At 39.9% G+C, this 26898-nt stretch overlaps 1 protein-coding gene across 2 annotated transcripts in view; it reads right to left on the bottom strand.

Annotated features, from left to right (window-relative positions):
* Window positions 1–26898, bottom strand: part of eif2b4 (eukaryotic translation initiation factor 2B, subunit 4 delta) — a 48657-nt gene that overhangs the window by 8601 nt on the left and 13158 nt on the right. For both annotated transcript variants that reach the window (XM_059983087.1, XM_059983086.1), the window contains exons 3-9: window positions 20157–20295; window positions 15060–15242; window positions 13714–13796; window positions 11765–11856; window positions 9950–10064; window positions 6004–6080; window positions 3452–3554 (exon numbers count right to left, since the gene is read on the bottom strand). In XM_059983087.1, coding sequence (XP_059839070.1) covers window positions 3452–3554; window positions 6004–6080; window positions 9950–10064; window positions 11765–11856; window positions 13714–13796; window positions 15060–15242; window positions 20157–20295 — 792 coding nt within the window. The remainder of the gene's footprint in view (window positions 1–3451; window positions 3555–6003; window positions 6081–9949; window positions 10065–11764; window positions 11857–13713; window positions 13797–15059; window positions 15243–20156; window positions 20296–26898) is intronic.

Genomic DNA, 26898 nt, shown 5'->3' with positions numbered 1-26898 from the left:
GTCCACTACTTTTTGTAGGTTTTTCTGACACCTATCAAATAATTGCAATGCCAATATTGGGAACGATGTGAATGAAGGGCCAGGATATGGGGTGCCACGGCAGCATAACGGTTAGCGAGATCTGGGATGGGGGGGGGGGGGGGTTCAGAGTCCAGAATTGGACCCCAGCGTTCCTTATAAAGAGTCTCTGCCACGTCCTTCCCATGGAATGTATAGGTTTTCACCAGGTCCTCCAGTTTCCTGCCACAGTCCAAAGATGTACCGGGTAGGTTAAGTGGCCTTTGTAAATTGTCCCTTGACTAGGTTAGGATTAAATTGGGTTTGCCGGATGGTGCAACTTGAAGGGCCAGAAGGCCTTTTTTCTGTGCTGTATCTCTAAATAAAATAAAATGCACTGACCTTTTAACCTACTCTAAGATCAATCTAACTCTTCCCTCCAGTATAGTCCTCCCTTTTCATTTTATCGACATTCCTGTTGCCACCAATAGTAAAATAACACATCCAGAACAAATGCACTCTTATGACTCAAACTTTCTTTATTTTGCTAGTGCACAAGGACAACAGCCAGGACAGAAAACTGCTATCTTTATACAAAATTGGCTCATCAGTATAGCTACTGACCATTTGCTAAATTGCATATGTTTGAATTTCTTACTTGTAAGATCAATCGCCATTCACAACAAAGGTGTTAAAAATCAATAGGAACTACAAGCTGACAACCGAGGACACTTTTAAGCCAGTAAAGCAAATGTCCCTTTTTTGTTGGGTATGTTTGACATCTTTCCATTATTCTCGTCTCATCTGTCTCCAGCGCCCCCGTGTAAATGGATGCTATGTTCTTCTAGGTTGATTACACACTGCCACAGTCATTCTCATCTATTCATTTGCAGCAAGCAAGGGTGATCTCATTTCAAAGGCCTCTGGCTGTCAACCTGATCTATGCCTCTTATTATCTTGTACACTCTAGTAAATCTCCTCTCATCCTTCTTCACCCCAAATCTCGCTTAACTTGTCCTCATAAGAGATGCCCTCTGATCCAAGCAGCATCCTGGTATGCTCCGTTTTTTTCCCCCAACATCCCAAAGATGGGCGGGTAGATTAAATGGCCACTGTGAATGACCACAAATAGGAAGTTACAGGAGAGTCAGGGTAAGTTCATGAGCATCTGAGAGATAATAATCTAACAGGAAACAGTGAATTGTTCAGAAGCTGGCAAGGACTCACGTGGTTTGAAATATGAAGCATAAGCTGGCATAGGGTGAGATGTTGTTTCCAGCAGAAAAGCTGCCAGAAGCAATCCTTTTGCTGCTAAACCCTTTAAAAGACCTTTCCAGTAATATGGAAATACTTCCTGCTCACTAATTACAGTTTTTAAATATTAATTGCTTATTTCAAAATGCAGCGTGGAACAGGCCCTTCTGGGTCTGGGTCTGTTAAACTCACTGGTTTAACCCTTGCCTAATTATGGGACAACTTACAAGGACCAATCTATCCACTAACCAGTACATCTTTGGACTGTGGGAGGAAACTCACAAGTTCACAAGGAGGACATACAAACTCCTTACAAATGATGTTAGAATTGAACACGAACTCTCCGACACCCCTAGCTGTAATAGTGTTGCATTGATACTCTACTGCAGTGGTTTTAACAGTAAAGTTGTATTGAAATTAATTTAATACATCTATTTACACACACTTCATTACATATCCAAACTTTAAACTCTAACAATATATTTTTATAACTTTTATTATTCATAATTGTTGAATGTTGTTTTTTACTGCATGTTGCGCTCTGAACAACACATCATGGCAAATTCCTAATACACGGAAATGTATATGGCAAATAAAGTTGATCCTTGATTAAAATAAGCAAGAAACTAAAATACAATGTCCCCAATCACTGACTTGTTTGAGACCTAAGCAATTATTGCAATTATCATTTGGAAAAATTGTGTATAATCCCATTATAAATTGAGGAAGTATGAAATTTTTAAAAATCATATTTGGTTCATAGAAACACAGAAAATAGGTGCAGGAGTAAGCCATTCAGCCCTTCGAGTCTGCACCACCTTTCAGTATGACCATGGCTGATCATCCAACTCAGAACCCTGTACCTGCTTTCTCTCCATACCCCCTGATCCCTTTAACCACAAGGGCCATATCTAACCCCCTCTTAAATATAGCCAATGAACCGGCCTCAACTGTTTACTGTGGCAGAGAATTCCACAGATTCACCACTCACTGTGTGAAGAAGTTTTCCCTCAGCTTGGTCCTAAAAGGCTTCCCCTTTATCCTTAAACTGTGACCCCTCGTTCTGGACTTCCCCAACATCGGAAACAATCTTCCTGCATCTAGCCTGTCCAATCCCTTTAGAATTTTATACGTTTCAATAAGATCCTCCCTCAATCTTCTAAATTCCAGTGAGTATAAGCCTAGTCGATCCAGTCTTTCTTCATATGAAAGTCCTGCCATCCCAGGAATCAATCTGGTGAACCTTCTTGGTGCTCCCTCTATGGCAAGAATGTCTTTCCTCAGATTAGGGGACCAAAACTGCCTGGGCAATGATTTTTTTCCTTCCTAATCAAACCAAGCATCAATGACCTACGTGCTAAAACCTGCTGAAGTCCCAAGCATGGCTTCAAAAAAAGGAGGGTCAGGCAGGAGGCTGGCAACTCCATCCAGTGGAAAACAGAGCTTCAGAAACACCAACAGAAGCTCTAAAGATCTCATCACTGAGAGAGGAAGGAGTTCTGTCCAAAAGACATATGTAGTCGTGTGGTTAAAGCGCAAGTCCAAGTCCATGGAAGCCACAGGGCCGATCATCCTTCCATCAACCAGGGAAGAAAAGGTGGGGATGGATAGGACACCCAATGCGTAAGCCAAGTACCAATATCACCAGGAATGCGCTAATGCGGAACCCCCAGAGAAAGCAGGAAAGAGGCCAGCTAAACAACATCTGGTGACGCAACCATGAAGCTAAAACCAGGAAGATGGGCTAAATCTTGGGACAACTTGAATGGTTGAAGGGCAGGGCTTTTGGCAGCCTATGCCCGAGTAGGAATGATGGGCTTAACTAACTAAAACTTGGTTACAAAGCTCTGAAAGAAGAGACTGATGGGAACTTTTTCTGATAAAGTATTCCAATTCAAGGGTTTCAGAGTTTTAAGAGGAATTAGGCATATTAACAAGCCTAGTTTGTACGTTCACACAGTGAAAATACTCTAAGAATTGACAACTGGATTTATTTTGATTTGAATTAATCACAAAATGAGAAATGGACATAAAGTCAATATTTAATGAGTTAAGATCTTTTTCGTTCTCCCTTATAAAGTTCAATTCCATTCAAAATCTGTCTCAAGGCACAACAGAAGTCCAATGAATCTTTCTGAAATTTAAAATACCAATAGTTTTTTCCCCTTAACAAATTAAAAGTCTGAAGTAGTAATCTCACCTCATCCTCTCTCACACTTCTGGCAACATTAGAGATTTCCTTTTTGATGAACTTTATAGCATTTCCCATACTTGCTGAGAGCGAGCGGCACTGATTCAGAAAACTTAAAAGACAGAAATACTTATCAACAAAAATATACACTTCAGTATATCCAGGATTTGTAAATCATTTTCAAAACAAGATTATGCTGAATTATAGCAATCAATCTTTGGACCATCATCATCATGTGCGGTGTCATAGGACATTGGTGATCATGGTTTTCTATCTGTCTTTAATCTGCCTGTGAGGAAGACCCCTTTATGCTCTTGCTCTTATCTATCCATGACCATGATTACTCTTGGCCAGTTTTCTACACAAGTGGTTTGCCGTTGCCTTCTTCTGAGCAGTGTCTACAAGATGGCTGACCAAAACCATTACAGTATTCTTTAGCACCAGCTGCATATAGGATCATCCAGCACCTGCTCCCAAGGGTGACCAGCAGGCTAGCGAAGGGAAGGATTGCCTTTAGTAGTGACGTATCTCCACCATATCACATAAGACTCTAATATAGGCAAGGGCTTCAATGTATTTCTTTCGATACAGCCCAGTAATAGGCCTTTCTGGATCCTCTTCAGGTCTGCTTTTGTGCATCAGTCCCACAGACTGAATACCTCTATGTTCATTCCTCATATAGTAATTACCCTTTTATGTCTTCATCATTTTAAAATTCATTTATATTCCAATTTCTTTGCCCGGGTCCAAATATGCATCAGATGTTTTGACAAATTATATTTAAGGCGTGGGAGGGGGAGTTGTTCGATTCTTATTATTGTCATATAAACTAAAGTTGCATATTCAGTGAGCCAGATAATCAGAGGGGCCCCTTCCTTATTGTATTTTTTTTCCTTTATAATTAGAGCAAGTAAAGCATAGAGTACAATTTTCCTGTGAAGATTCTACACTAGTTGAATTTAGATTAAAGCTTGGTTATGCACAGGACGCAGGCTTTCATTCAAATGTTGAAATGTGTCCATGAAAATAACAATACAGATGAATGGAAATACAAACACATTTATCATTTCAAGATTGTTTAATGTCATTTCCAGTAAACAAGTGTAAAGAAGAATGAAATAATTGCTACTCCTGATCCAAAGCAGCACAAAAAAATTAAGATAATGAACACACTAATGATAAAAAACACAATAAATAAAAATACATAAGAGAGCTTACATACATAGATTGTGTGTCCATAAAGTGATGCTAGGTACAGGAGTGTCTATACATAAGGTGACTGACAGAAAATGACAAAGTATTGGCGGTTGAGGATTTGGAGGGGTGGGATAAGTTTGCTTGTGTCTCCCTTCAACTGTGTCAGAGAGCACAAGATATGCTAGCAACACACAACAAATTGCTGGAGGAACTCAGCAGGCCAGGCAGCTTCTATGGAAGAGTACAGTCAATGTTTCCAGCCAAGACCCTTCGACAGGACTCTCTCTAATTTATCATTAGAGAGCATGTCTATAGAAGTACCGTGGAGAGCATTCTGACAGGCTGCATCACTGTCTGGTATGGGGGGGTGGGGGGCTGCTGCACAGAACCGAAAAAGGCTGCAGAAGGTTGTAAATCTAGTCAGCTCCATCTTGGGTACTAGCCTACAAAGTATCCAGGATATCTTTAGGAAGGGGTGTCTCAGAAAGGCAGCGTCCATTATTAAAGACCTCCAGCACCCAGGGCATGCCCTTTTCTCACTGTTACCGTTAGGTAAAAGGTACAGAAGCCTAAAGGCACACACTCAGTGATTCAGGAACAGCTTCTTCCCCTCTGCCATCAGATTCTTAAATGGACAATGAACCCTTGAACACTACCTCACCTTTTTTAAACAAAATCTACAGTATTTCTGATTTTTGCACATTTTTAATCTATTCAATATACGTATACTGTAATTCATGTACTTATTTATTATTCTCTTCTATATTATGTATTGCATTGAACTGCTTCTGCTAAGTTAACAAATTTCATGTCATATGCCGTGATAATAAACCTGATTCTGATAGATTAACCAAGCTAGGGCTTTAGTCTTTGGAGAGAGGAACGATGAGAGGTGACTTGATAGGAAGTCTAAAAGACGGTTACAGCCAGAGCCTTCTTCCCAGGACAGAAATGGTTAACACAAAGAGGCACAACTTCACATTGTTGGGGGGGGGGGGGGGGGAAGGATGACAGAGGTATGATTTTTTTTTACGTAGAGAGTGGTGGGTATGTGGAACTCAGTGCTGGTGGTGATAGAGGCAAATACATTAGGGGTATTTAACAAACTCTTAAATATGGAAATAGATGAAAGAAAAATGGAGGGCTATGTGAGAGGGAAGAGTCAGATTTATCTTAGAGTAGGTTAAAAGATCGGTACAACAGATGTACTGTTCGGTTATGTTTGATGTTCTCAGTCATTCTGCGAGATCAACTGTAAATCACAGAACTTTAATCAAAAGAAAACAACACTCCAACTTAACAAAAAGAGCTTTCAAATACACAATAAAGACTTTTATTGTTCAACTGCTCAAATAAAGAAATACCTGATGTATGGTTTGAGTTTATTGACCAAGTCTCTTGACAACTCTTCATTGGGTGGAGTTGAATAATCACGGATAACCTAAAAACAAGAAAAGACAGTCACAAAGTTTGCTTGAGGGCACTGACACTAAATAAAAAAGAAATTAGTCAGGTTATCAAAATAATGCAGATTCCAATCCTTCCCTGCCCAATGTTATTTCAGGCATGCACCATGAGGTCATACATTACTCTGAACCCAAGGTTCAGCTCCTGTACAAGTTCAGTAACAGTCTACCACAGATGAAATCTTACAGAACATTGGATCAAAAAAAAAACCAAGAACCGCACATTTTGAAAATGGTGGGTCTTCTGTCTTCAGAAAATCATCACCCACAAAGTTAGAGCAAAAATATTTGTGGTTAAGAAGGCATATGGTGTATTGGCCATGTTCATCAATCGTGGAATTGAATTTAGGAGCTGAGAGGTAATGTTGCAGCTATATAGGACCCTGGTCAGACCCCACTTGGAGTACTGTGCTCAGTTCTGGTCACCTCACTACAGGAAGAATGTGGAAACCATAGAAAGGGTGCAGAGGAGATTTACAAAGATGTTGCCTGGATTGGGGAGCATGTCTTATGAGAATAGGTTGAGTGAACTCAGCCTTTTCTTCTTGGAGCAACGGCAGAGGAGAAGTGACCTGATAGAGGTCACCTGATAGATGATGAGAGGCATTGATTGTGTGGATAGCCAGAAGCTTTTTCCCAGGGCTGAAATGGTTGCCACAAGAGGACACAGGTTTAAGGTGCTGGGGAGTAGGTACAGAGATGTCAGGGGTAAGTTTTTTTTACTCAGAGAGTGGTGAGTATGTGGAATGGGCTGCCGGCAATGGTGGTGGAGGTGGATACAATAGGGTCTTTTAAGAGACTTTTGGATAGGTACATGGAGCTGAGAAAAATAGAGGGCTATGGGTAAGCCTAATAATTTCTAAGGTAGGGACATGTTCAGCACAGCTTTATAGACTGAAGGGCCTGTATTGCGCTGTAGGTTTTTTATGTTTCTATTATTCAATTAAGCAAATTCAAATATCATGAGGATATGGTTTAATTACACTCAAAATACAAGTCAGTATTCACCAGTAATGTTTCATGCCAATGATGTTCTGTATGGCATGTCATGTATCCCCGTTCGCTCCTTGGTCAGATTCCAAAAAATTAATTAAATGGTGGTCTTCTCAACAGCTAACTAGGTAAAGTGACTGCTGACTGTAGCAATGACTAACAGGCACACTTGTCTTTGAGTCGAACTGGCAATGAAGACCTCCTTTTGGGTCTGCTCATCACCAATGTACACGACTGTGCGATGGAACACACAGTAAGAACCTCGCGCTTTATCACAGTGTTACCCATGGTGGGGCTGCCAGCTACCCTAGTGAGATAGGGACATGCCTGTCCTAGTATGCAAAGTCAGCTCCAGCGGACTAGGCGGATGAGATCTACAGTGAGATCCAACAGCTAAAAAAAAGGTATTGCAATGCTCTGTGGAGAGCGAAGGGCATGACAAACTACAGAAGACATCATGGTCATCCACTGTAACCAAGAAAGACCCCAGTTTGTGAGACTTCTTCATACCACTGGGCTCAGACTTCTGAGGTCAAGAGTGGAACTGCACCAGTGCAATGGCATTTCCACTTTGAAAACTCTCTCACACAGGTTTCCTGTCATTGTCAGACACGATGGACAGCCATCAATCAATCATCCTTAGTGCAGAAGCACAGACGTGTGATGGGGTTTTAGCAGAAGGAGGCCGTTCTACCCATCAGCTCCATGGCAGTTAAGAATGTGCTATCCAGGCAAAGGTCAGGAAGCTACGTTGCAGCTTTATAAAGCTCTAGTTAGGCCACATCTGAAGTATTGCTCATAGTTCTGATCACCTCATTTCAGGAAGGATGTCAAAACTTTGGAGAGGGAGCAGAACAGGTTTACTGGGATGCTACCTGGATTAGAGAGCTTGTGCTATAACGAGAGATTGGACAGACTTGAGTTGCTCTTTCTGGAGTGACAAATGCCAAGAGAAGAGCTGATAGAGCTTTATAAGATTATGAGAGACACAGACAGAGTAGATACTGTATTGTCTTTCTCCCCCAAGGTTGAACTGTCTAATACCAGAGGGGCTGTATTTAAGGCGAGAGGGGCAAGTTCAAAGGAGCTGCGAGGGGCGAGTTGTTTTTCTTTTCTTTCTTTCTTTCTTTCTTTCTAAATCTTTTTATTAATATTAGTAATATGGACAGAATACAGATGATATATTGGTAAAGAAATTACCAACATACACATTCCATTACATATGAAAAAAAACATACATAATAGTTACAATATAAATGAGTTTACCAAGACATAAGCCATAAGATATATGTATGGACATAGTAAATCTAAATATTTCATAATGTATAATATAAAAAAAACAGAAAAAAGAAAGAAAAAAAAACAAAAAAAATTTATATAATGCAGAACTAGCTAATCTAATCTAATAACTATAACTAATAAGTAATATAAAAGAAAAAAAACAAAAGAGAAGGAAAAAAAAAGCGGGCTGTTCATAATATCTCACAAAAATAAGTATTCATCAATGCTGTCACTTCCGGTCCTCTCAAAATACATAAGCTGAAAGCTGGGAAATCAAATGAACTTGGCACAGGGTCATATTACATCATATGAAAATGTTGAATAAATGGTCTCCATAACTTTTCAAATTTAATAGAAGTCTCAAAAGTACCACTTCTAATTTTTTCTAAATTTAAACATAACATAGTTTGAGAGAACCAATTAAATACAGTGGGAGGATCAATTTCTTTCCAATTCAACAATATAGATCTTCTAGCCATCAGAGTTAGAAATGCAATCATTCGACGGGCTGAAGAAGATAAATGCAGTGAATCTAACATTGGTAAATGAAAAATTGCGGTAATAGGATGAGATTGTAAATCAATATTCAAAACCGCAGAAATAATATCAAAAATATCTTTCCAATATTTCTCCAAAAATGAACACGACCAAAACATGTGAGTTAAAGACACAATTTCAGAATGACATCTATCACAAATAGGACTTATATGAGAGTAAAAATGAGCTAATTTATCCTTAGACATATGGTGTTTTTCTTAAACAGAGAATGGTGGGTGCCTGGAATGTGCTGTCTGGGATGGTGGTGGTAGAGACAGATGCACAAGGGACCTTTAAGAGATGTTTAGATAGGCATATGAATGTGAGCAAAATGGAAGGTTATACACATAATATAGGCAGAAGGGATCAGTTTAATTAGTCATTTGATGACTAATTGAACTGGGTCAGCACAACATTGTGGGCCGAAGGGCCTGTTCCTGTGTTGTACTGTTCTATGTTCTAATTCTATATCTTAGCTGATGGTCCATTGTTGCGATATAACAAGTGAGTACCTTTTCTTTGAAAGTGTACAAATACTTAGAAGTGATCATCTCTGGATTACTTCCTGAATTATGCACAAATTGACATTAAAAAAATTAGCTGTTAATTAGAAAAATCAGAAATCTGAAACTGAAAGAAGAATGTTGGTCTCCCTGGCACTAAAAAAAATGCAATCTGAGCTGACAGGAACCGTACATGAGATAAGCTAGGTCTCCTCCAAAGACGCATAAGAATAAAGCACGAGAAAAGATAATGTTAGAGAAGTGAATATGTTGTTAACCTGGCGCAGGTGTAGCTCTGCAGTAAATCTACCAAAGACAAAAGGAATCTGGCATTGCAAGAACTTATTAATGGACTGAAATAGTTCCATGCAGCAGCATACAAATTTAAACTTACAAACTAAAAAAACTAATTGTTCTAGATATAGCACACAAATATCCTATCTCAGAAAGCAACAGAGTTGTAAGGGAAGAGATAAAGACAAATGGCATAATTTTGTTAATAATACTGACAAAACCATTGTATTCCATACCTGTTTAAAAGCATATAATAATGCTATACACCGTGCGTTCGACCCTGTAATGATGCCTTGAGAATATTGCAATCCAAGACGTACAATAGCAGGATGAAGCACAGTTGAGGGTGTGCTGCACAGAATCATAGAGAAAGTCGGTTTGTGCTGCTCTCAGTAATGAGTGTCAATTGCACTATAATTAGTACAGGAGCTAAAAACCTCAGTGCAATTAGGAACATTACTTTTGTGCAAGTTAAGTACTGATCAGTCTTTTCAAATACCAATTAATATTCAATAAAATGTTTGTTGATGAAAACATAAGTTCTGACAGAAATGATTTAAAAGCACAACTAAGCAGTTACATCAATGAGAAATTGCACTGAAAATTCATTACAAGACATTGTTCAATAACATAAAAAAGTTTAAAATCTGAATGGTTGCATCTGAAATTCTACGATTTAAAAGCACAACTAAGCAGTTACATCCATGAGAAATTGCACTGAAAATTCATTACAAGACATTGTTCAATAACATAAAAAAGTTTAAAATCTGAATGGTTGCATCTGGAATTCTACAAATCTGATCAAACGTGAATAAACTAACAACCAACTCAGGTTGCAATGTCCACTAACTTTTCCTCCTGCCTCTCACTTCAATTCCAAACTCTGCCCCTCCCCCATGTGACACCTCCCTATCACCTTCCTCCGATCTCCTCCACATTCCCTTTCTCCTATGGTCTACTTACCCCTATCAAATTCCTTCTTCTTCAGCCCTTTGGCTTTTCCACCTATTGCCTCCCAGCTTCTAACTTCATCCCACCTGACTTCACGTCACTTTCTAGCTAGACACAAGGATGATGGAAAAATGGAGGGCTACGTGTGAGGGAGGGGTTAGATTGATCGTAAGAGTAGGTTAAAGGTCAGCACAGTATCATCAGCTGAAAGGCCTGTACTGTGATGTAATACTCTATGAAAGGAGGTAACCCACCACCTTTACCACACATTAGACAGCACAATCTTCCAAAAGGGAACTTAATTTAAAAAGCTAAGAGTCGATGCTATAAAATTGTATTGTGTGTTGGGTATCCCTGTGCTTCTATCGCAGAATAACATGTTAAATTATTCATGAAAATACAAGCTTTGCACAAGATTTCAAATGGAAAATTACAGCCAACACAAGAGAATCTGCAGATGTTAAAAATCCAGAGCAACACACACAAAATGCTGGAGGAACTGAGCAGGTCAGGCAGGATCCAGAGTCAACACTTCAGGCCTAATGAAGACCCTTCATTAAGATTGAAAATAATGGTATTCTCTGCCAAAGAGTTGTTTTATAATCCTAAGGGAGTAACTAGTTTGAAACAGACTTATAAGTACAAATGAACTTCAATATTATTGGGTACAATGATATATAAAGAGGACACTTGTAAGGGACAGAACTGGCTAACACTGTATCCATGAGCAGATATCATCCTGCTTCAATTTACTTGAAGTAATTTATGATACTACACTGAGCAAGCATGGTAGCATATTATTACAGTGCCAGCTGCAAGATTGGGACCCTGTTGTCGCCACTGTCTGTAAGGAATTCGCATGTTCTTCCCACGACCATGTAGGACACCTCCAGATGACCAAGTTTCCTTCTACATTCCAAAGGCATAGTGGCTAGGGCGTGCGAAAGTGTGGCAACACTTCCGGGCTCCCCAACACAATCCTCGCTAATTTGATTTGATGTAAACAATGCATTTCGCTGTATATTTCAATGTACATCTGAGAAATAAAGCTAATTTTAATCTTAATAAATACAGCCAATATATTGAATAGATCGACTCACGTTAGTTGCTGGGTTAGTGGCATTTTGCGGCTGTACTGGTGCAAATGTAAAAACAGACCAACTTTGTTGCCATAATCTTGCCTAAGTGGAACCTACGATAAAAGGAATAAATATTTTTAGTGTAAAATATGTATTTCACAGTTCAAAGTAAATTTATTATCAAAGTACATAAGCAGAAGAAAAAGGTGTGAACCCTTGCAATTACCTGGTTTTCTGCATTAATTACTCATAAAATGTGGTCTGATTTTCATCCAAGTCACAATAAGCAAACACAATCTGCCTAAATTAATAACACACAAACAATTGTACTTTTCGTGTCTTTATTGAACACATTGTTTAATGATTCACAGTTCAGGTGGGAAAAAAATGTGAACCATTGTATTTAATAACTGGTAGAACCTGCTTCAGCAGCAATAACCTCCACTGAACATTTCCTGGAGCTGCTGATCAGACTTGCACAATGGTGAGCAGGAATTTTAAACCATTCCTCCATCCAAAACTGTTTCAGTTCATCAATGTTTCTGGGATAGCTTGCATGAACAGCCCTCTTCAGATCATGTCACAGCATCTCAATCGGGTTAAGGTCTGGACACGGACTCGGTCATTCCGAAACACAAATCTTCTTCTCCCCAAGCCATTTCTGTTGTTAATTTACTTTTGTGTTTCAGATCATTGCCTTGTTGCATCATCCAACTTCTATTAAGCTTCAAGTGAAGGACTGCAACCCTGACATTCTCCTGTAAAATGTCTTGATACAATTTTGAATTCACTGATCCTTCAACGATTGCAAGCTGACCAGGCCCCAAGGAAGCAAAGCAGCCCCAACCCATGAAGCTCCGTTCACCATGATTCACAGTTGGGATGAGGTTTTGGTGTTGGTTTGCAGTGCTCTTTTTCCTTCAAACATAGCGGTATGCATTTCTACCAAAAAGTTCAATTTTTGTCTCATTTGTCCACAGAACATTGTCCCAGAAGCACTGTGGAACATCCAGGTGGTCTTTTACAAACTTGAGATGTGCAGCAATGTTTTTTTTTGGAGAGCACTGGTTTCCTCCATGATGTCCTTCCAGGAACACCATTCAGTGTTTTTCTTATAGTGGATACATGGACAGAGCAAGTTCTAGAGATTTCTACAGGTCTTTTGCTGGTTAACGGGTTCTTTTTCACATTCTTCAGAATTGCACATTGTGCTCTTGGTGTGATAATTGCAGGACACCCACTCCTTCAGAGAGTAGCCACAGTAATGAACTTCCTCCATTTGTGGAAAAAAATTACCTTACTGCGGACTGATGAACACTCAGGTCTTTAGAAATGCTTTTGTAGCCTTTTCCATCTTCATACATCTCTACAATTCTCCTTCTAAGGTCCTCTGAAAGTTGCTTTGATCAAGGCATGGTGCACATAAACAGATCTTTCTTGAGTAGAGGAGGCTCCATCAGTAACCTGACTTTCTGTATTTTTCTTTTAAAAAGGGTAGGGCACCTCCACATGCCCCACTTGAGCTGGAAACTCATTCCACACACTCACCTCCCTCTGAGTTAAGAAATTTCCTATGTTCCCCTTAAACTTTTCACTCAACTCATTAACATAATTTTGTTTACAATTATTTTAATTGTGGGGAGGGGGTTGTAAGAAAAAGGACAAAGCAAACATTAATTAAAATAGCTATGTTCTACCTGCCCCTGAGGATATTGTACACATTGTACACAAAGATATAATTAGAAAGGGGCACCTAACACACATATATCTCCAAAGGTATTCTGCACTTTGAAGGAAATACTGCACTAGGTGTTCTCACCATTGGAAATGAGAAGAACACCTTGTGAAGCATTTGTAGGTACCTCTCTTCTGATAGTTAATATCAGGAAATATAGCTGTATAATAATCTCTACTTCAAAACTGAAAATGCTAAAACACGTTTAAAATAGATTTTCAGACTTAAAAGGTACCTGTTGCCGTTCCAGTTTTTTTGCCAACTTTTTAAGAGCAGCAGGGTCATCTGCTTGCACATAATCTGGGAGCCGTTTTATTACTGCCAAAAACAGAACACAGATCTTCTCATTCCTCAAAAACAGTGACAAACACAATTAAATGAAAAGTAGTATAATATACATTATACAGTTTTCAAATTCTTTCTCTAGCAGCTCTAAATAATACCTACTTTTGTGACCACATAACAGTCAAAGAAAATCATTTGCACTGCAATTGCAGAGCACCATATAAATCTCAGGTCTGGACTAAATTTCATTAAACACATTTCCACCATGGTAAAGCAACACCAACTCTGATGGACAGGTCATGTCATTTGGATACCTAACTCACATCTTCTCAAACAGATCCCTTACTGCCAGTTGAAGGGAGGTGGGCAAAGGATACACTACAAAGATATTAAAAACAGCCTGAAGGAATTTAATGTTACATCTAAAAACTGGGAAAACCTTGCACTCAATAGATACAAAGAAATCTGCGCTACATGAGAACGATCACCGCCATGCTGCAGAGAACAACTGGAAGTTGCAAAGGGAGAGAATAAACAACCAAAAGACCCAACTGCTAACCATAGCCACCCATTTACTCTCACCCACAGAATATGTGCATCCTGGATCAGCCTCTACAGCCACCTGAGGACCCCTTCAAGGCAGAGATAAAACATTATTCAAAACTTGGTCCAATAACCGGAGATGTTAATGGAATAAATAGCTAAGGTTGTATGGCATTACAGATATTGAAATTTTGGCATAGAACCAGTGGGCAGTGGGCCACAAGGCTTCTTCCTGATTCTTTTTATTCTATTGAAAGCTTTAAAGGGGCAGTAACATCATGAAGGATCCCACCTAACCTGCTCATGGACTGTTTGCTTCTCTCCCATCAGACAAGAGGCTACATAGCAACCACACCAGGACCACAGACTCAAAAGCAGTCACTTTCCCCAAGCAGTAAGGCCGATCAACTACTAACCCAAACATCACACCCCCAACCACCACTACTTTTTCATTTCCTGTCTTCCTGTCTATCACTTTACGTACAGATACTCCCGTGCCCAGCATTACTTTATAGGCATACAATCAATGCATACGAGCTATCTTATCTATTTAATGTGCTTTATATATTATCATTCTTATCCTTATCCAATTGTTTTTTTTCTGCTGCTTCAGATCCAGAGTAACAACTATTTTGTTGTCCTTTACACTGGCGTACAGGAAACAATCTTAGAAGATGAAATAAGTTTATAATTATCTAATTCCTTTTCCTCAGTCTCGCCCTACAATGATTGCAGTTAAAGTGTTTTTGTTACCTTGCAGAGGCTCGCTAGGGACAGACTTAGTCTTCATTGAAGCAACAGATTGGCTCTGATCTGATTTCTTGGATTGTTTCGTACGATCATCCTGCTTTGCTTTACGCTCTGCTCTTTCACTTTTTGCTTTTCCTACTGGACCCTTTTCAGGTGTGTCGCCTGATGCTGCATTTGCTGTTGCATCTGTAAAAGACAAGATAATGGAGACAAAGCTAATTACAATGTTTTATGTTTAGCTTCCACAATCAACCTCTCAACTTTACCAGGAGAGTCGACACCAATGCCTCTATCAAGGATGAGAAGTGTTACAAATGTGCCACAACTCTGAGGGGCCGAAGGGTACAAAGTAGCCCCTCCTTTGTGAGAATCACAAGATCGCTATTAATTCGGGTCTGGGACCCAGGGAATGAGAGAGAATCCTCAAGGTTGGAATGTGTCCTGTCCTCAGCCAGACAAAGCCACGGATAACGGCCATTGTCTCTTGGAGACAGAATTGTGTATTGAGTACTGTACTATTCATTGAAGCCCTCAGGGAATGACCAAAGTGGGCTGGGTTGAGGGATGGCACCATGCCAACTTGATTGACATCTGAGCCCATGAGTAAGGATAAAAGAGGGTCTGGGGTACAACCCCTTCAGATGCACCAGGAGAGAAGTCAGAAATCCCGTGACAGCATTTAATAGCGACAGCCGGTGGGGGGCTCGCGTGCGTCCTTTCCCTTTGCTGGGATTGGGGCCTTACCACGGAAGAACAGCTTTAGCTAAAGGAGAAACCAACAACAACAGAACTCTGGAAGGATCGAAAAGTTCTAAAAATCTCTCTCTTGACTCCAACCCAAAGGCTGAAGCCTGAATGAACTTGAGTGACTTTTATATTTCCATCAGACAATACATTATCCCCTAGACAACAATAGAGCTATTTCTTATTGATTATTATTATACCCGCACTTTTAGATTTAGGATTGACAACGTATATTATCTGTATGTTTGCATTGATATTATTTTTGTGTATTTTTATCAATACTGCTAAAAATAGTACCATCAGACTTCAACGGACCTCTCTACCTTTGCTGGTAAGTGACCCAGTTACGGGGTTCGTAACAGAGGTGACTGATAAAGGTGCAGAGTGCACTATCAACCCCTTTTTCCCCAGGGCAGAAATGGCTAAAGGCCGAGGCCATAATTTTAAGGTATATGGAGGAAAGTATAGGGAGGACGCCAGGGGTGAGAATTATTTATCTATCCATCCATTCATTCAGTCACACACTGCCACACAGAGTGGTGGATGCGTGGAACACGCTGCCAGGGAGGTGATAAGAGGTAGGGACATTTGGGAAAATACAAAGGACTCTTGGATGGGCACATGAATGATAGAAAACTGGAGAGCGATGTGGGAGGGAAACATTAGATTGAACTTCTTGTAGGTTATAAGGCTGGCACAAACCATGCTGAAGGGCCTGTACTGTGCTATAGTGCTCTGTGCTCCATGAGCCCAAATATGACATCTAATTGATTATTGATCTTCAATCTCACGTGTAATTAGTGAAACTTTTCCCAGTATGATTAATCAACACCAATTCAAGTCTTCTAAGACAAACCTAACGAGCATCATTGCACAAAACACTGAAGTAAAAGGTATGAAAAATATAATGTGGTAACTTCGGCTTCCATGGTAGATTCCAAATGAAAAATGATCCTCAAATTCAGCAGCAGGCTTCTGTTATGCCTTTCACCTTCTATAATGCTCTATCATTTTAGCTGACAATATTTCAAAGTTAGCTGCTCTTTTACATTCTTGGCAGGGTTGTTAACAGTATGAAGGACACAGAGGGAGCTTGAAGTTCACATCCATCGATCCCTCAAAGTTGCAGCACAAACTGATAGGGTTGTTAAGAAAGCGTATGGTGTGTTGACCTTCATTATTTGTGGAATTGAATTCAAGAACTCGAGGTGATATTGCAAATCTATAAAACCTTGGTTAGACCACACTTGGAATATTATGTTCAGTTCCAGTTGTGCCATTATAGGAAGGACGTGGAAGTTTTACGGAGAGTGCAGAGATTTACCAGGATGCTGCCTGGTTTACAGAGCACGTCTAATAAGGATAGATTGAGTAAGCTAGGGCTTTTCCCTTGGGAATGAAGGATGAGAGGTGACTTGATAGAGGTGCAATAAATGATGAGAAAAACAGATCAAGTGGAAGTCAGAGACTTTTAACCATGGAGGAAACATTTAAAACAAGGGGGCATAATTTTAAGGTGTTGGGAGGAAAGTATAGGGGAGATGTCAGAGGTTATTTTTTTAATATAAACACAAGGAGGTAGTGGGTGCGTGGAATGGGTTGCCGGAGTGGTGGTAGAGGCACATATATTAAGGACATTTAAGAGACTCTTAGATAGTCACATGGATGAAAGAAAATTGGAGGGCTATGTGGAAAAGAAGCTTTAGATTGATCTGATTATAGGTTAAAAGGTCAGCACAAGACCATGGGCTGAAGGGCCTGTACTGTGCTGTAGTGTTCTAAGTTCTGAGACTAAATATGACATCTACATGGTTATTAATCTTCACTTCCACAGGTAACCGGTGAAACCTTTTCTGGTATGACCAATGGACAGCAACTCAAGTCTTCTAGACAAACATCGTAAGCAACACTGGACATAGTTTTCAAATAAAATGATAGGAAATGTAATGTGGTAACTTCACCCACAATGGTGAGTTCAAAATGAAAAAATGATCCACAAATCCATCAGCTGGTTTCTGTAAGACATTCTGCCTTCTATGGAGCTCTACCACTTTGGCTGACGATATTTCAAACATCAGTTCTTTTCACTTATTACACGTGCTATGACTAAAAGTCAAGCTGCTGTCTCCAAAGCTGCCTGCCGAGGAGAAAGAGTACATGCACACAACTTGAGAAGATTCATCTGTTGCTTCTCCTTCCTTCCGTGCAGAGCAGGCATAATAGTTCCACCACATGACAGTGTTAAATTATGAGGAGCTGAGGTTTCAAGTATGAATAACAAACTTCCTCTGAGACAAATATGTCACTGATCAAGAACAAAATCTTCAAAAGTAAACAATTATTTTCTTAAATTTTTGGCCCTGTAATAATACTGAGACACATAATGAGACAGAATATATTTCACTGCAAGTATACATTTTTACTTATTTAGAGACACAGCACAGAACAGGCCCTTCCGGCCCTATGAACGCCCCAACCCAGCGACCCACTGACCTGACCCTATCCTAATCACAGGACAATTTACACTGACCAATTAACCTATTAACTGGTACGCCTTTGAACGCAAACTGGAGGTTCGTTGGGCCGGAAGGGCTGTTCTGCACTGTATCTATAAATAAATTTTAAGATAACAGCATTGGTGGTATTCCAATGCTTTGAAGAGGTGACTGTAGGTAATCTAGTTTTCCAAAGCATATTCACTAGATTCCATTTAATTGGGAGACATTGGGACAAGTACATTTTGGCCCAATTAAGTGGTTATCCCAATTAACTGAATTTTCATGGAAATAGTTAAAAAAAAACAACCTACCATTTAACTGAATAACAAATCATACCTTTAAATAAAATACAGATCAAATTCGAACACTACCAATAATATTACAGTACTGTAAAACTGCGTATTATTTCCTAATAGTTATCAACAGAGGAATTAACCCAGGGTACACTGCTGTGTTCCTTTGACTGTAAATGAACAAAACCTGGTGCAGATAGATATTGAGATGCCTTCAAACAATGCTTTTGACGCTTGCACTCTCCAAAACTTTATTATAACATCCAAGGTGCTTGTCAATACCTTTGAATTCTTCATAGTTCCTAACTTATAGTGAAATCAACTTATTTTCACTGCAGGCCATTTCTGGCATCTCCCAAGCCTGAATGCTTAAAACCGCTGTGAGCAAAACAGTTCTGCGTCGTCTTACTGCTCATTTCACACCAACTATCAGTGACAAAAATAAATGCTCTTAGAACATAAACACACACACAAATGTCATTTTAAAGCACGGTGTAGTATCTAACAGCCACACAATTGCAATGTGACTGATGTTAGTTAGTAATTGTTTAGCAGCAATCTTCTCTTCCAATTAAGTAGTGGCATTGTGCCCCAAATAAACGAAAAAAATCACATCGACCTTCTCGATTTGCTATTGTTCTTTAAGAGCTGTCCCAAATAAGTGCATATCCTGCTTAACTGACTGCTTAATTAACCAGAATCCACTGTAATTTGTAAAATTATAAAATTACAAAGCAGAAATTTGTACCAATTACTGTTGCTCGGCAGAAGCTGAGCTTACTTCTGGCAGAAGTTTCGATCTCTTTACCTTAGGGGGTAACATGGTGGTGTAGCTGTAACATTGGGATTCAATTCCCACTGCTGTTTATAATGTCAATATCTATTCTCCCCATGACTATGTAAGTTTGAAATTGTTTACTGGTCACTGTTTAAAAATAAGGAATCAGAGACTAAAAATGCTTTATTTACTTATTCAGAGAGATAAAACGTGGAACAGGCCCTTTTAGCTCTTTGAGCTGTCCAGCAACCCCCGATTTAACCCAAGCCTAATCATGAGACAATCTACAAATGACTGGTTCATCTTTGGACTCTGGAATGAAACCAGGGCAGCCAGGACAAACCCATTCATTCCACAGGGAGAATGTACAAGCTCCTTACAGAAGATCCCGGGATTGAACTCCAAACTCTGATGCCCCAAGTTGTAACAGGATTGCGTTAGCCGCAACACTACCATGGCTTTCTCTCAATGGATCCTCTGGTCTTCTGCTTCTACTGGCGTTTGAGGAATTGAAGCGCAATTCCACTGAATGGTGAGGTAAGGCTGAGAAATCCAGTGGTCTACTCCAAACTCACAAGACTACAAGTCATAGAAGCAGAATTGGGCCATTCAGCCCACCATGCCGTGCAGACCTCGAGCAACCACTTGAAGCTTCCCGAAAAGGCATACCATGCATCACAGTGAAAAAGTTTTATACCACTGTTGGTGTTACAAAACAAGGTTTGTGATAACCCCTAAAACTCTGAACCTAATGCCAAAAATAAATTAACATTAGAAGACAATTTACCTTTCTGTTGTTTTTTTGGGACATCTGTTGTAAAAGAATTTCCAACATCTGGAGTCTTGCCTTCCTTCTTGTTTTTCTTATGTTGCTTTTTCTCTTTCCTTAATCGCTGCTTTTCTTCTCTGGACAATTCTTGCCCTAACTATTAGGAAAAAAAAAGGAAAGTATTAACTTCTGTATGGCATTGAATAGGTCTGCGGAAGACTTCGCTTGTTGGTGTTTTTTTCAAGTTCAAGTTTATTGTCATCTGACTACATATTTATTTATTTAGCAATATAGCACTGGATGGGCCTTTCCAGGCCAGCTGCCAATTAGCTATAACCTAATCACAGGACAATTTACAATGACCAATTAACCTACCTCGTACATCTTTAGACTTTAGAAGGAAAACCTACACATTCCATGCAGAATCTCCTTACAGAATAGTGCTGGAACTGAACTCTGAACTCCAGAATGCCCCAAACTGTGACAGCTTTGCACTAACAGCTACGATACAACCAAAACGAAACAAGGTTCCTTCAGACCATAGTGCACCACAAAACATATATTCACACAGCACATTAAACAAAAGATTGTCCCAAATAAGACAGTAAAGTATCATTCAAAGAGCGTGCAGTGTAAACAGCTCGTTGCCCTAGTGATGAGACCTCGGTGGTGGCAGGGTGTTCATTAATCTGAAAGCTTGAGGGAAGAAGCCGTTGCCCAGTCTGTCTGTCCTAGTCCTGATGTTCCCATACCTCCTTCCTGATGGTAGTGGCACAAAGTGATTGTGGGTTCGGTGGTAGGGGTCCTCAACCAAGCGTTCTATACAATGCTTCCGGTAAATGTCACAGTCAGTGGGGGGGGGGGGGGGGGAAGGTGACCCAGTAATCCTCTCAGTAGTTTTTACTATCTTCTGTACGGTGTTGCTGTTCAATGCCTTGCAAATTCCGTACCACGCGATGATGCAGCCAGACACTCCTCATGGTGTTCCTGCAGAAAGCTGTTCAAATGGAGCCGGGGAGCCATGCATACCTAAGGCACATGAAGTCCACTAAACTACCAAAACACAATGAGAAACACAAAATGCTGGAGGAACTCATCAGGACAACAGCATCCATAGTGCAAAATAAACAGTTGACATTTTGGGCTGAGACCCTTCTTCAGGACTCTTAGTTTGAAACATCCACGATTTATTTCACTTTCATACTTGCTGCCTGACCTGATAAGTTCTTCTATTATTTTGAGTGTGTTGCTCTGGATTTCCAGCATCTGCAGAATCTCTTGTGTTTATTATAACAAAGCAGTGGTTTTCTAAGAGAGAAAACTCAATTTTACCTTCATTTGTTTGAATAGGTAGGGGTGAATATTTTAAATAAAAACAGTAAAAAAAATTGAAAACCTGCAATTGTCATTGAATTATCAAGTATCATTATTAAAGTTTAAGACAACTCTGATATGTACATGGCATGCAGCAAACATACACATTCACTTCTCTCAGGTATGAAATATTGTTTCTGTTCACCAGAAGCATGCTATTTGGGTTAAAGATTTATTTCAATTTATCTGTCAGGAAAGCAGAAAAGATCATTGTCTGCAGTTTACCATCACAACAGGACTTGTATGCTTCCAGGACTAAGAAGGCATTACAAACACTGCCCATAATAAAACCTGTTACCATGATTTACTGAATTCAGGAACAAAAAAAAATGAATAAAGAAAATCTTAATCAGAATGAGGTTTAATATTTCATGAAATTTATAGTCTTTGTGTCAGCACAATGCAATAGATAATGGGGGAAAACTTAAGTACAGTAAGTTCATTGGGAACAGATGCTCTCAGGAAAAGGTACGGAAGAAATGTGGCAAATGCTCAGGGGATATTTGTGTGGAGTTCTGCATAGGTATGCTCCAACGAGACACGAAAGTTATGGTAGGGTACCGTGGTGTACAAAGGGTGTAGTAAATCTAGTCAAGAAGAAAAGAAAAGCTTACGAAAGGTTCAGAGAACTAGGTAATGTTAGAGATCTAGAAGATTATAAGGCTAACAGGAAGGAGCTTAAGAAGGAAATTAGGAGAGCCAGAAGGGGCCATGAGAAGGCCTTGGTGGGCGGGATTAAGGAAAACCCCAAAGCATTCTACAAGTATGTAAAGAGCAAGAGGATAAGATGTGAAAGAATAGGACCTATGAAGTGTGACAGTGGGAAAGTGTGTATGGAATCAGAGGTACTTAATGAATACTTTACTTCAATATTCACTATGGAAAAGGATCTTGGTGATTATAGTGATGACTTGCAGTGGACTGAAAAGCTTGAACATGTATATATTAAGAAAGAGGATGTGCTGGAGCTTTTGGAAAGCATCAAGTTAGATAAGTCACTGGAACCAGATGAGATGTACCCCAGGCTACTGTGGGAGGCGAGGGAGGAGATTGCTGAGCCTCTGGTGATGATCTTTCCATCATCAATGGGGACGGGAGAGGCTCTGGAGGACTGGAGGGTTGCGGATGCTGTTCCATTATTCAAGAAAGGGAGTAGAGAAAGCCCAGGAAATTAGAGATCACTGAGTCTTACTTCAGTGGTTTGTAAGTTGATGGAGAAGATCCTGAGAGGCAGGATTTATGAACATTTGGAGAGGCATAATATGATTAGGAATAGTCAGCTTGGCTTTGTCAAGGGTAGCTCGTGTCTTATGAGCCTGATTGAATTTTTTGAGGATGTGACTAAACACATTGATGAAGGAAGAGCAGTAGATGTAGTGTATATGGATTTCAGCAAGGCATTTGATAAGGTACCCCATGCAAGGCCTATTGAGAAAGTAAGGAGGCATGGGATCCAAGAGGGCATTATTTTGTGGATCCAGAACTGTCTTGCCCACAGGAGGCAAAGAGTGGTTGTAGATGGGTCATATTCTGCCTGGAGGTTGGTCACAAGTGGGGTGCCTCAGGGATCTGTTCTGGGACCCTTACTCTTCGCGATTTTTATAAGCGACCTGGATGAGGAAGTGCAGGGATGGGTTAATAGGTTTGCTGATGACACAAAGGTTGGAGGTGTTGTGGATAGTGTAGAGGGCTGTCAGAGGTTACAGCAGGACATTAATAGGATGCAAAACTGGGCTGAGAAATGGCAGATGGGGTTCAACCCAGATAACTGTGAAGTAGTTAATTTTGGTAGGTCAAATTTGATGTCAGAATATAGTATTAATGGTAAGACTCTTGGCAGCGTGGAGATCAGAGGCATCTTGGGTTCCTAGTCCATAGGATGCTCAAAGCAGTTGTGCAGGTTGACTCTGTGGTTAAGAAGGTGTATGGCGTATTGGTCTTCATTAATCGTGGAATTGAATTTAGGAGCTGAGTGGTAATGTTGCAGCTATATAGGACCCTGGTCAGACCCCACTTGGAGTACTGTGCTCAGTTCTGGAGGCCTCACTACAGGAAGAATGTGGAAACCACAGAAAGGGTGCAGAAGAGATTTACAAGGATGTTGCCTGGATTGGGGAGCATGCTTTATGAGAACAGGTTGAGTGAACTCTGCCTTTTCTCCTTGGAGCGATGGAGTGATGGAGGATGAGAGGTGACCTGATAGAGGTATGTAAGATGATGAGAGGCAATGATCGTGTGGATAGTCAGAGGCTTTTTTCCCAGGACTGGAATGGCTGCCACAAGAGGCCACAGGTTTAAAGTGCTGGGGAGTAGGTACAAAGGAGCTGTCAGGGGTAAGTTTTCTTTTACGCAGAGAGTGGTGAGTGCGCGGAATGGGCTGCTGGCAACGGTGGTGGAGGCGGATACAATAGGGTCTTTTAAGAGACCTTTGGATAGGTACATGGAGCTTAGAAAAATAGAGGGCTATGGGCAACCCTAGTAATTTCTAAGGTAGGGACATGTTCGGCACAACTTTGTGGGTTGAAGGGCTTGCATTGTGCTGTAGGTTTTCTATGTTTCTATGTTATGTATATTAAATAGATAAATTAGTACAAAAACAAAAATTTTTTAAAAGTAGTGAGATAATATCCATTTAGAAGATGGATTTCGGAGGGAAAGAAGTCGTTTCTGAACTGTTGAGTGTGTCTTCAGGCTCCTGTACCTCCTTCCTGACGCTAGCAATGAAAACAAGACATGCCCTGGGTGATAGGGGGTCCTTAATGATGGATGTTGCCTTTTTAAAACAATGAGAACACAAACTGTTAATGCCCCACTGTAAATTCCTGATGGGTGAATAAACAACCGGTGAAGCAGTGTTTGCTGAACCGGAAACACTCTACAGAAAGGAGGAAAACAGCTTTCAGCACACTATCTGCAAATACAAAGCACATTCAATCGTTTTCTTTCTGCCGCTCTGTCAACATACTTTGAAAACTGGTCTATTGTTGGCCACAGGAAGAGAAAGTATGCCAAAACCTGTCCAAAGATGAAAAGCCAGACTGAACACTCTCAGTACCAACATCTTACACTTACAGTACTGTGCAAAAGTCTTAGGCACATGTATAGAAAAAATCTGTAAAGCAACGATGTTTTCAAAACAATGAAACGAAAAGCTTCTAAATATCAAAAATGTATTATAAAATGCAGCTAACAGTAAAAAACTAAATCAAATCAATATTTGGTGTGACTACCCTTTGCCTTTAAAACTGCAATAATTCTCTTATGTACATCGTCATGCAATTTTATAAGAAAAATCGGCTTGTAGGTTGTTCCAAACATCTTCCAAAAATGGCCACAGTTCTTCTGCAGACTTTAGCTGTCTTGTTTGCTTCTGTCTCACCAAGTAATTAAAGACAGCCACAATGATGTTGAGATCAGGGCTCTGTGGAGGCAATACCATCTGAAACCACATTAAAAACATTCAGGGTGCCCAAGACTTTTGAAAACAGTCTGAAGACTAAAAATATAAAAAGGATTCTAAAGCATGAAAGCAAGGACAAATACTTGCTTTTTTTAAAAAAAAAGGTGTTATTTGAAAAGTGGAGAGGAGGATTGAAGATTTAAGGGAATAGGCAGCATAGCAGTTATGCTAATACAGTGCCAACGACCTGGGTTCAATTCTGCCGCTGTCAGTAAGGAGTCTTTACATTCTCCCCATAACTGTGTGAGATTCCTCCGGGTGCTCCAATTTCCTCCTGCATTCCAAAGACATGCACGTTAGTAGGTTAAGTGGTCAAATGGGTGGACTGGAAGGGCATGTTACCATACTGAGATGCAGCCATTAATTGTTGACCCCATCAGTAACTATATGATGAAAAGAGATATAGGAAAATAAATATTTTCTTTTTTTCTGATTTTATTGAGATAGAGTTCAGAGTAGCCCTTCTGACCCTTCGAGCCTCGCTGCCCAGCAATACACCAATTTAGTCCTAGCTTAATCATGGGACAATTTACATTAAAAATTACATTTCTCATTTCACCCTAACCCATGACATCTATAGTTGTATTCTCACCCACCCTCATGGAAAAAGCCATTTACCCAATCTATATCCATCATGACTGTTTCCTCACACTATTCTCCCGGCATTCAGATCAACTCCCCTGAAATTCTAACACACACCTATAGACCAAATGTAATTTACAGCGGCTGGTTACCGTATCGACCTGCGTGTCTTTGGGATATGGAAGGGCACCAGAGAACCCAGGGGAAGTCTATTTGGTAGCCTATTTCATATATATATGAAACTACATGCAGACTAGACCAGAGGTTAGGATTGGCATGGATTCAGATTCTGTGCTATAAAGCAACAACTCCACGAGCAGCTGTTATGTCACCACACGATGTGGTCATTTCCAAAGTGTGAATGAAGTTAGTTAATGAATCACGTCCATTTTCATTTTCCACAATGTTTAACTTTTTGACTTTAATATGCATGCAAGTATGAAGGACAAAATCCAGATTAGCTGAGAGGGGAGCCATAATGGTAGTACTACATACTGGTCAGTACTACAATTGCTCAGTTTTCACAATCACATGAGAAAATATCTTCAAGGGACTCAATTTATAATATTATACAGTCTGAGAGCTTGAAAGAGGGCACAGGTCATAAGGAGGAAAGAAAAGGAAAAACTAGGATTCAGTCATGAATGGTATGAGAAAGGAAATAAAATACTTCAGAGGAATCTCAAGAAAACAGATGACCCAAAGAGCAATTCCAGTGACTGCAATGAAATTAAGCAGGAGCAATCCAACGGAGATGCACTGTACCAAAGACAAAAGAAAGGAATGCCGATTAGCTGTGGAAAATGCAGAACAGAACCCATTTTGTGCAGTGGAATTTGCCAACATTGCTACTGCAATTTGATTATCGCCACAACAGACTGACAACAATCTCACTCAGCCTTCGACCATCTGGACATTATCTGTCAGGCTGCTGTTTAGTTTTTTTACAGCTCAGTGTTCAACACTATCATAGCGTCAGTACTAAACAAGCTACAAAACCTCTTTTTGCACAACTTGTTTAAGCTTTTATATATATAGGAAGAAGAATTTTATCTATAATTATTCCAATTTATAATGTTTTTAATTATGTACTGCAGTGTACTGCTGCCACAAAAGAACATATTTCATGACATAAGCCAATGATATTAAACGTAACTCTGGTTCCCTTTCTGAATGCAAGTGCCATTGGCTGTACCCTGACATTACTTTAATAATCCACAACCTCTCCAGGAGTTCCCAACTCTTTTTTATGCCATGGACTCTTACCATTAACCAAGGGGCTTGTGGACCTCAGGTTGGGAACCGCTGCTGTACAAGGAAAAATTTCCACTCCCTAAAAGTGCA

Source organism: Hypanus sabinus, chromosome 10 (genome assembly GCF_030144855.1).
Source record: "Hypanus sabinus isolate sHypSab1 chromosome 10, sHypSab1.hap1, whole genome shotgun sequence".
In the NCBI taxonomy this organism is placed as follows: Eukaryota; Metazoa; Chordata; class Chondrichthyes; order Myliobatiformes; family Dasyatidae; genus Hypanus; species Hypanus sabinus.
The sequence above is the reverse complement of the archived record's forward strand: the minus strand, read 5'-3'. Positions and strand labels throughout refer to the sequence as shown.